The sequence below is a fragment of the Podarcis tiliguerta genome (assembly GCF_965153285.1).
Source record: "Podarcis tiliguerta genome assembly, chromosome: 10".
NCBI classification, from domain to species: domain Eukaryota; kingdom Metazoa; phylum Chordata; class Lepidosauria; order Squamata; family Lacertidae; genus Podarcis; species Podarcis tiliguerta.
Window position 1 is genome coordinate 43,299,328 of NC_139543.1, and position 11,363 is coordinate 43,310,690.

Below are 11,363 nucleotides of genomic sequence, written 5' to 3' on the forward strand. Positions count from 1 at the left end.
AGAATTCCAATGGATTGCAGCATGGCAAGTTTGCTGAGGAAGATATCCAGTTCTGGCAATGATGAGTCCTTTGGCAGGTCAAGAGGATGTATAGTAGGTCCAGACAAATGTTCTGGGGCAGAGAGAAAGGACAGACAGCTAACAGGCAAAACAAGGGCAGTCAGAGGCAGGTTTTTCAGTACCCCGGACAGAGCTGATAAGCTGTGTTGACAAGAGATCATCACCCAAAATATGCTTCCTATTGACTATACAAAGGAGCTTTATGTTGAAATATGGCAAATTGAACATACAATAGAATCAGTTTTACCTGGATCTCTCACCTGTGGAAATATAAACTGGATTTATTCTTAAAAGGCATCCTTCCTCCCTCCCCCCCCAAAAAAACCCCCACAACCCTGTAGAAGTTTGGAACTGTAAAAAAAATCACCCAGATCTATGAGATGTAGGGCTGGATAAACCTGTCAAAGTTGATTTCTCTCATATTCCCATTTTTCTCTCATATTCATATTCCCATTTTTATTTTAACAGCCCCAGACAATCTTGATAGGCCAGTGGGGTAACAGAACATGGATGCTCTCATGCTGGTGTCTATATGTAGACATAGTTGTTCAGTCATTGATCCCTGGTCAGTTACTTCTGGTCTAGAAGGAAGGGCAAGGCCACCAAAGGAGGCAGGGTTACAACAGCACTAGAAGAGCAACAGGAGCAGTAAATCCCCTCAAGAGGAAGTTTCTCTTCAATACTTCCTGTTGCTGCTGCCTCTGATCATAGTGATGCACTGCAGCAACCTTATAAATGCATGTAAAAGTCTTCCTGAACATAGTTCTACAGCACCTTTCTGGACCTCTTTGGCTTGGTTTCTCTCACTTCACGTTCCACCTCATAGTGGTTTAATTTTCACTATTTTGCATCTTTTGAGTTTCTTTAAGTGACCTACTTAAAGTCATACATGTAAAGAACATATCTACCCAGTCATCACCACGCCCATTGCCATCTCCATCTAGTGTTTGTTTATGCAGCATAAAAGTTGGAGGAGGTAGAACAATAAGCTTTTTGTGGAAAGCTTGAAGGGCCTGGAATCCTAACATTATTTCCATACCAGACCTTTGACCCTCCCGCATTCTTGCCACGCTAACCCTGTCATCCCCAGACAAGTCTACACAAATGGTGTAAACCAATGGTGCATACATTTCTTAATTATAGGTGATATTTCCACAGCCGTGCTATTTAAAGGTCTACCAGGCTATCAAGATGCCAACTGCAGTACTGTAATGAGATGGCAAGACTGGAATTCGTTTATTTTGGTTGCACCATGCAGCCCAAAATTTCTTTCAGACTTGGTAGAAGCATCAGGAGTGATGTTCAAAAGGTTTTTGAACAATAACACTGAACAGATTGCATACTTTCCCAAATTTGACAGTGGAATATTGGTTGATGTAAACAAGTAAAGTAAGGAAGGAGGTTTTGGTATGTTCACAAAACACCTCTTCTTGGGACCATGCTCTGCCAATTTTTTTTTAGATGTTAATTTGAAAAATGCATATTTTGTACAATGGAAAACACATTTTTGCAAGTGTTATAATTATCTGTTTTTGTGGTCACAACTTGCTTCCATAGTGTTCAGATTTTCAGTATACAATAGGGAATGGACTCAAATGCCTGCCAGTCCAACCTTCCAGGGGTGTAGTGTGACCTCTGAAGTCCAATTCCCGCTGCAACATCTCACTTCAAAAGTCATGGGGTCCCATAGAGCAACCTCCGTCATAGAGCAAAGAGCTTATAATCAGAAAAGGAAGTCTGAAAATCCCTAATATGTGCATGGAAATGCTGGGATAGGTACATGAACATATTGCTAGGTGGCTCTTTCTGTTGGGATTTTATGCAACCGATACTGCTAGTGTGATTAGTATAAATCACATGAGATGTCTGAGAAGAGTGTGGGAACAGAAGACTGTCTTATCTTTCTGTCTGAGTGTGTTTTTGTACTGTAATTTCACTTTTGTAGTATGCAACAGTTGTTCTGCCACAGCTTGGAGAACACAGACGTGATTATGGATTGTCTGTATAGAATGTAAATAAAATGTAGTTTAGATTTACAGATGTTTCTTTCTTCTTGCTGTAGGATGCTAGAAGACTTGTGTGCACTTTTCATAAGAAAAGTGTCGCAGAAGGGCACTCTGGAGTTGAAGGGGCATGCCATTCCTGAGACGTGCCTACCAGGATATGCTTAGAGTTCCTGGTGGGTCGACATCTCCCCAAGAGCTTTTTTCTAACACTTTCATGTAAAATGCCTAAAAACCACTTTTAAGAAACTAAGACATCTTAAGATCTGTGCTCCATTCTACTTTAGTAGCAATAGCATAGCTATCCAAGTGAAGCAGCTGTTTCAGGCAACAACTGCTTGGGGTGGTGGTGGCAAAAAGCAGCAGTCAGTTGTTGGAAGAATATAGTTGTGTGTGCTGCATGGTTTGCCCTAAGTTGCCCTACTGCCTTCAAGTGCAGTGAAAGACCCATCGCCACCAGTACTGGAAGATTCAGTTGCCAAACTGATTAGCTTTCGTACATGCCAAGTTACAGGGAACCAGACAGAGGACCTTCTCGGTGGTGGCATCCTCCCTATGGAATGCCCTCCCACCAGATGTCAAAGAGAACAACAACTACCAGGCTTTTAGAAGACATCTGAAGGCAGCCCTGTTTAGGGAATCTTTTAATGTTTGAATTATTACGGTATTTTAATATTTTGTTGGAAGCCACCCAGAGTGGCTGGGGAAGCCCAGCCAGAAGGGCGGGTATAAATATTATTATTATTATTATTATTATTATTATTATTATTATTATTAGAGGGGATGCCATCTTGTCCTTTGCCTCAGTCAGCAAAATGAGCCTTGGGACGGCCCTGAGCAGAACAAACACAGAGTATCCAGAATTCACCATTTGGGAACTGAGACAAGATATTAGTAACTTCATTTCCTTCCGGTATTTAAAAAAATATCTGGAAATGTGTATTTTCATGTCACAAGTGGGTTTGAAGGGTACTGAAGATGAGAATTACAGTCAATCAGAAATAAGCAACCCATTGTCCTTTCAAGTAATCTAAAAATGCATTAATGTGTACAGATATGGCCATGTCACCATTTTGTTTTATATAGCACTTCCATTTCTTCAGAAAGCTGCACACACTGGTGAACTAATCACTTGCAAAACAATAGGCCAGTTGTGAGAGAGAAATCTGCACAGGGCCAAACCATGTTACAATAACCACTTGTATTTTGAAGAAAGAAAAACAAAGCAGTCACAGGATCCAATGTGGGATTTACTCCTGATCAGAACTGGGCCTGTGGCAGTTTCTTGAAGAATATCACCCTGGCTGCTATGTGCTCCAGAAGGTGCGGCTTGTGGTAAGCAACTGATGACACAATTGTGCTAGTAGCAAACTGGTTTGAGCCAATTTGTATCACTTGTGTATGAAACAAAACAAAACAAAACAAAAACCTAAGCCTCACTGCAGTTGTGTAGACTGCTTGTTAAAAACATTAACATACACGCATCAATGTCAACAAAGCACCATGCTCTTGATTGACTCCACATAGTTTATTAGAATTTCATTTTTTTTTCATAATACAGCACTATATAACAATTAACATGAAATTGCATTTCATCAGGAGCATCTATGACCAAACAGTGCAAAAATCAAGCTGAGAACATACTTTGCACAACATCAGACAGGGATGAGGTTACTTTTTGTTTTCCCTTAGCTCTGAGGCAAATGAGTTAAATTCACAGGATGGAACTATCTGTCAATGGAAGAAAATTTTGCGGTTCGGGAGAAATAGGTATTTGTAGTGGAAAACAAGGTCACAGCTTAGTCATCCCCTGCCCATATTAAGTATTTTCCCTTAACTTCAGTCTGGTCATTCCTCCTTTTCCCTGCTCCTGATTCATCAGGGAGCAGAACTGGAGCTGTAAAAAAAATTGCACAGTGAGGAACTCCAGTCACCATATAAGCATTTCAAGCAACATAGTTGGCTCTGCAGCCTTCTAATTCGCTTGCAGTTCTCTGTATCAGGGTCAGTGTAGTAGGACCTCTTATTAACTTCAGTATATACCTCAGAGGCATTACTGCAGTTTTAAATTTCCTAAACCTGCTGGAGAGTCTGCTTTGTGCTTTACAATATACACAATAAATTTACCCACATATGCTGACAACAAAACCTAACAGCCCCAATGCAGAGAATTAATGGGTATAGACATGTAGCTTCATTGATCTTCACAGAGCAATCATGTCTGGAGAGTTACATGCCTCTTCTAGCTTCTATTAGTTCTCAGGGGGGACAGTTGCTGTGCATAAGGAATCCCAGATTCAGACTGAGCACTCCTCATACATTCCCCCAGACAAGTCTTTATTGTGAGGAGATCCTGAGAAGTCTCTCTCAGTATCCATCTAGTTGTGGCAGGTGACATGACAGCTGGGTGCTCCCCATAGCTTTCCAGGTTCCATGGGCAACTTGCAGGTTTACCTACTTCCACAGAGAGGAAACCACCTTCTGCGCACTAATTGGTGGCTCTGGATTAGGAGAGATGTCCAAAATAGCCATGATAATCCAAGGCACAACAATTTATGACTCAAGTTTCCAAACTCCATGTTGTTTTTCAAACGCAATTTTCATGTGTGTTTTGATTTCTGAACCATTAAGCTATTTCCAAATGTTACAAGTTAATACAATAGTAAGAACCAGAACAAATCGGAAATATAAAAATAAGCAAATGTCCAGTTAAATTAGATTCATAACACATTTGAAATTGCTCCAAATGTCAAAGAAATTCTATGCATGTTTGCTCAGAAAATTAGTTCCTACTGTTTTTAATGAGACTTCTTAATGAGTATGTTTAGGATTAGTCTTTGACTTTCACAACTTTGAACTTCAAAACTAGGTAAACTGAATGTTCCAGAGCACTGAGTAACTTTTTAACTTTCTTTAGTTTAGCTTTCTCACCTCAAAGAATTACAAATAGAAATAACAGTTTAACATTTCTAAATTCTGAGCAGATTGAAATTTGATATTTAATTCTAATTAATCAGATTCAAACCCTGCTGAAATGTTGGTTCCAATAATGGAAAATACATACTGTCTCACAAAAGCCCAATCATGTAAAGCACATGATCCAAGAAAAGATCACATGGGCATAAAAATCCACCACTGAAACAGAACATTCACACATGAGATTATCATAACAATTACATTCTGAAGATTTCACAGGCAAACTGGTAGGTTTAGGAACAGCACAAAAAGTGACAAACTCTCAACAAATCCCCAAAACACCACAGTTCTCTTATGAGATTGCTCCATAATCAAAAGAGACATTACAAACAAAAATATTTTTACTTCTTGTTCATTTGCAGGTAGTTAGCCCTATGGAGTAAGATACAGAATTGGATAGATAAGACCATTGAAGACTTGGCACACAAAACAGTACAAAGCAAGAGAAGAGGCCAGGGCTTCACACAGAATGTAGACAGGCGATTGGTTCTTCTAATTCTGATTTCCCCCTTTTTAAAATAATTATTGGTTGTCACCGAAGAACACAATTTATGTGGTTACTATTTAATCAAGCACAAATTTAGGCTGATGCCCCTTCCGTCTAAGTTAGGTGGGATAATTCTAACCATTTATCCTAACTCCCAGATTTTGGCACAAAACTCAGAGACTTGTTTTTGTTTATATAGCTGGTTTTCCGGAAATGTTTTATGTTCATGAAACAGAAAACATACTGTGGATTTCATGCTGGTAGCAAATGCAGTTCTTCAATTGTCCTCAAGGATAGGAATAGAAAAGTGTGAGAAACTTCCACTGAGCTCTCACTCAATAGCACTCAATGTGAATCAGTTTGGGCTGGGTACACCATAAGATGATTGATCAGTCTCCGTGGCTAGAGTTAATTTTTATCTTTTCTGTTCAAAATTAAAATTACTGGACACATGAACCTGGGTAGCTGGTCTCACTCCCAACCACTTCTGGAGGGCAAGGATATAAATTATATACCCAGGTTCATGTGCCCAGTAATTTTAATTTTGAAGAGAAAAGAGAAAAAATTGTTTCCTTTCAGCACTTCTCAATATCAAGGATATTACTCAACGACTATTTGCACTCGCATTCTGCAGTTCCACTGAAATCAATATACCTACAAAAAGCTTGTGTGGTCACTGAGTCACTTCCTAACGGAGATTATCTTACACTGAGAGATACCTGACATAATATGAAAAGCATATTTGCAGCAGGCAGCATCATGTGGCTGATTCACGGAAGATGCATCTCGTTTTCTCTTTATCATGTGAGGCAACCCTGAGAAAAGAAACTTGGGAAGGACAAAGATTATGTGGCTAAGTTCAAAAAAGTGTGTCATGATGAGTCCCACAGAACCCCCCACCCCCTATGTATTAGCCGTCAATGGATAATGCAGCCTGTCCACAAAGTCTTTAAAACTCCTGGCCCCAGATAGGATACTTATTGCTACCCCCATTGCTCAGCCTGGGGTCCATTCATTTGCATTGGTAGCCTATTCTTCACAAATGAAATCAAGGCTCAGAAAACAGGTCTCCAAGTGGAACTCAGAGACTATGGCTATAGTAGATATAGTAACAAATGGGTCATGGATACAGGAAAGTGCCCATTTAGAGCAGAACAACGTGGGAATGTTATGGTGCTGCCTTTACCTAGTCTCATGCCCTCAAACAAAAATATAATTGCTCCAATCCAGCAAAGGCAATCTGTAGGTTTGTGTGTGCAGGTCCCTTTCTGTATTGGTCCACGGAGGACTCCAAGGAGGGGTTGACTGTGCAGGGTGAAAAATATTCTGCAGCCCTTGCACATATGCATGTTACGTGTTGGATCAGGATAATGCACATCACCACTTGCTAAATGGATGGTTAGCTCTGTCTGTGCCATCTGATCTTTGCACACTGGAGCATGCTGCTCACAGCTGACCAAGACATTTGGGTGCCTTACAAACTCAACACATACAGACACAATACAAACAAGCAATTTGCCACCCTGATAGGGCATCCAAAAGTTGCTTTCTCAGGCAACCTACTCACTCCGCCTAATGGAAAGACTGGCCCAGATGCAGCTTGTTGCTGTGTGCAAGGGTCCCTGGAGAGGGGCAGCCAATTTAATACATTAGAATGCTTAAAATGGCATATACTTAGCCAAGATCCATGCTCTAAACACACATGACCCCACACCAGAAAGCTGCTCTGCTGTTTTGGGCACCTGGGAAATGGTGTCTCATCTTCACAGAATCATAGAGTTGGAAGGGACCCCAAGGGTCCTCTAGTCCAACCCCTTGCAATGCAGGAATCTCACCCTGTTCTGTATATTTGAAGCAACACAAGTTCTGTGGACATTTGTGATGCACATAATGAGACCTAGTGTGATTTTTACACCTGCTTTGAGACTAGCTCCACACAGCTGTACCAAAACACTTACCCCCACCTTGTAACTACCCTCACACTAGAAGTGTCCTCAGGTAGCCACGCACAATAAATCACATACCACCTTATGCAATGGGCTATGCTCAAATTCAGCAGCTGCTGACAAAGCATGCCACACATTTTCAAGTGAGAGCGATCTCCGGCTGGCTGTGTGGTTTCATTGTGAGCAGACTGGGGAGGAAATCCAGTGAAGGAGTGAGCATCTTTCCAGCAAGATTCCAAGTTCCTGCTGTACTGTGCAGTTGTCAGGGACTATGGCACTGAATGAGATCATGGAAACAACAGAATGTATCCAAGTGTATGAGAAGGCAGCACTTGACAGGCGAGGAAAGTATGGAATGTAGAGAAGAACTATGTTCTACAAAACTATGGTGTGGGAGTGAATGCATTCCAATGAGGCATCCAATGTATAGACATGTCTCTGTAACTGGGGGGTGATGTAGACATTAACAGTATGTGCCACCTTAACATGGAATGTACACACATGAGTACGGTAGAGAAGCAAAGGCACATGTCCCTAACATGAAATGTATACTGGTGAAACTGATGTCCACAAGACTAGTACTTCACAGTGGAACAGATGTGTTAACACAGCATGACATACTCTGCCAACAAGGGAATGAAACATACTCTACAGTCAGAACTGATGCCCTGAAACAAAGGTGAGAGATAATATAGGTACAGTAAAACCAGCTATGAGAATACCCATCATGTCATAGGTCCTATATTCTGCCAATATTATCAGTATGCAATCTGCACACTATTGGATTAGCAGAGGTTCCTGCCCATTTTCACATGCATTAATGTTTTTATACAGCACTTTGGTAACATATCCCTAAAGGAAGTGTGGATCAAAGTGCAAACACTGTGTGGACAGAGAGCATATCTACTGCATAACCCCACACAACGGAGCTCCAGAAGCAACGTATAGAAATTAGAACTGCAGTGTGACTGCCTCTGGCTCCGTGGCTTTTGGTGTGGATGCAGAAAGGTAGGTTGTGTGATGGTGTTTCACAGTTTTCAGTCTGGCTGACAATCTAGAAAGAACAGTGCTAAACAGGGGACTCCTGATCAGACCACTTTAAAAGATTGCAGCAGCAGAGGATTGTGAAATACAAGCTTTTCGCATGACAGCAGTCTGGATCCTCTAAGTATAGAGAAGTGCAGGCAATCCAACACCTAGAAACAAATTCCCCAATCATGGAGAAATAAAAGCAATTCTTTAACGGTAATTAATCTGCACAGACTTTTAAAAGTGAAATCTGAGTGAGTGAGTTCAGAGCCAGACAGGCGCTTGTGTGCAGTGAAACGATCTGAAATCAAAATATATACAACTTGGCTAGTAATGTGTCCTACTGCATATCTGAGCTCAGTGTTGGGAATGAGAATAGAATTCAGTCTGAGCAATCAATTTGGGGTTTTTGCCTCACCCAAGAGACTCTAAATAAAGTAATGAAACGGTGTCTGTTGTGAGGTTTGTGAGATGGGCACTTGTCCAGGAGGCACTCGACCAAAATACACAGGTCATGCAGAAATATTGCTTTCTCATACTTAAGAGGTCTAAAGCTCACGTACAGGTGTGACCACTCCTAGCAAGGTAAAAAGAGCTCTTTATATATGGAGGATAAAAAATATCAAGTGATGGAGTGATGAACAAATTCAAAAACCAGAGGGTCTAAGTTGATATGAGTCTACAGGCCTTGTCTAAATAGCAAAAAGGAACACTTCCTTATCAGAGACCCAAGCAAGGAGTGGTTTGACCACATCACTTGCAGAAGTGCTAAGCAAACCAGAGTGTGCACAGTAATTTGTAACTTCAGGTGGGGATGGCTTTCTTCTAGATACTTCCAACACATCTATGCAAGAAGAATACTAGACTTCAGGCACCCCAAATGCAAGGTTGTCTCGTATCATCAGTGTTTTCCGAAGGTCTCGTTCCATGATTGGCCTTTGTGTCCGCCACTTGTGCGCTTCCTGAAGTCCTGGCTCAAAGTAGTATATGCAAGCTCCAAAGCCCACCAAGATAAGAATGGAGATCATCAGATACATTGGCACAAACCAATCCAAGAAATGAGGCATGATTGCTAGAAAAAGAAAAGGTAAACATATGCAGTTGGTATTGGTTGATGAGTATCAAAATCACTGTCAAACATATGTATATTTATATAGACACTAGCGCAGCAGCCATGAGTGCCAGCGCATTTCCTATGAACCCACAGGTCTCAGTAAATATTTCCTCAAAAATCCACAATACATGAGAAGGTTTGCCCTCCTTGTTCAGCTCCTGTTTGCATTGGTTCAGCCTTTCTTACACTGAACATGAACCCTTAGACATGCCCACATTGGAGAGGTGCACTCTGTGAGCAAGTGCAACAGTGGCTGATGTAAGGTGCCTTTCTTCCATGGATGGGAGGGTGGTAAGGAACATGCCCACACAATTTTATGATCCTGTCTTCTCTCTCTCTCTTTTGGATGTGGCAGCCATTTTGTATTATGCTATGGTCCCACAGCAGCTCTTATGTGACTGGTACCCATTGTACTTACTGTCTCAAAATTCCTAATGTGCTCTCTAGCCCCAACTATCCCACTAGGCTGATTGCAACTTTTGATACCCCACTTTCTCCTTTAATCCATGCCTCACTTAATATATTGTCTCTTTTAATGCAGTATAATTATACTATGATTCCAAAGAATAATGCAAGTCTACTAAATCCACACAATAGCTTACCTTGAGCAACTGATTTTTTCCTCTCTCAGATTGCTTGTTAAGAAGTGCTTTGTAAAGTTGCTATACCCCTGAGAGAAAAAATTGAGGAATAACAAATCATAATAAAGAAAGCCAATATGCACATATTTCCTTTATCTTTTGGCAGTATTTGGATTTTTTAAATTAAAATATTTTATCCAAGGCAGCTAGCATCCAGATAGAAACAATGATAACCTAATAATAAAAACGCAAACAATATAGTATAAAACAACATATAGGTGGCGACAACAACAAGCGTGCAATCAATTAATAAAACTTCTATTACAGTACTCCAGTCCAAATGTCTGTTTACAAAGTAAAATATTTGGTGCTTGTCAAGCTATGAAGTAGTCAAGTTGGTATCTTTAGGAATTTAGTGTCAGGATCTAGAACCTAGCCTTCTGCTCCATTGTGTTCTGTCTCCTCTGTAAACCTGGCAGATTGGGCTTTACCTCAAGGTTGAAGTACCGGCCTACCTGAGTTGTCAGCTGATCCCACAGGCCAACTCCTGCTTTCTCCTTGCTCCTTAACTCTCATCTATGTGTTGCCATGAGTAGCAGTGCATAGTCCTGGTGCCTTTGCCACTCAACCTACAACCTAACCCTGACTTCCTCTGGAAACTCTGGCCCCTTTGATCCTGATCTGCCTCATCCAGAACTCAGTCTAGTTTGCTCAATGCAGCAGCTACCAATAACCTGAAGCTGATCCCTACTGAGAGCTAAAACTAGCCCCTACAACAAAGCCTTGCCACATGTTCCCACACATCATTTTGCACACAGCAGGGATGCTAGATAACAAGTCTTATGTTGTTGATTGGATGGCAAAGGCACCTTCAAATGCTACTAACTGGTCCCAGACTGTTGACTTCACTCCCCCTTTTATCCCAGCCATACCTCAACTGATAACACATTTTCCTCAACTCTATATTCCACTACTTTTCCACTTCTTAGACCAGCTAGCCATTCAGTATAGATGAGCTCCATTTCCTGCTTTTTCAGCTTCTTTCCTTTTTTCACTCAGGCTGCATCCAGTTGGCAGCTTCTGCCACCACTGACAAGTTAGCACTAAACTGCTGAACCTGAAGTACAGAAGATGTACCAAGTAAGGTGGGATAGTTGCTACAGTCAT

General features: G+C 41.1%; 1 protein-coding gene across 1 annotated transcript; it reads right to left on the reverse strand.

Moving 5' to 3' along the window:
• Positions 1 to 3,576: 3,576 nt before the first annotated feature.
• SMIM45 (small integral membrane protein 45) lies at positions 3,577 to 9,568 on the reverse strand (the record flags this gene model as incomplete). The annotated part of the gene is made up of 1 exon (XM_083400370.1): positions 3,577 to 9,568. The coding sequence occupies one exon, from the start codon at positions 9,566 to 9,568 to the stop codon at positions 9,362 to 9,364; it is 207 nt and encodes a 68-aa protein (XP_083256496.1). The 3' UTR covers positions 3,577 to 9,361.
• Between the last annotated feature and the right edge of the window lie 1,795 nt (positions 9,569 to 11,363).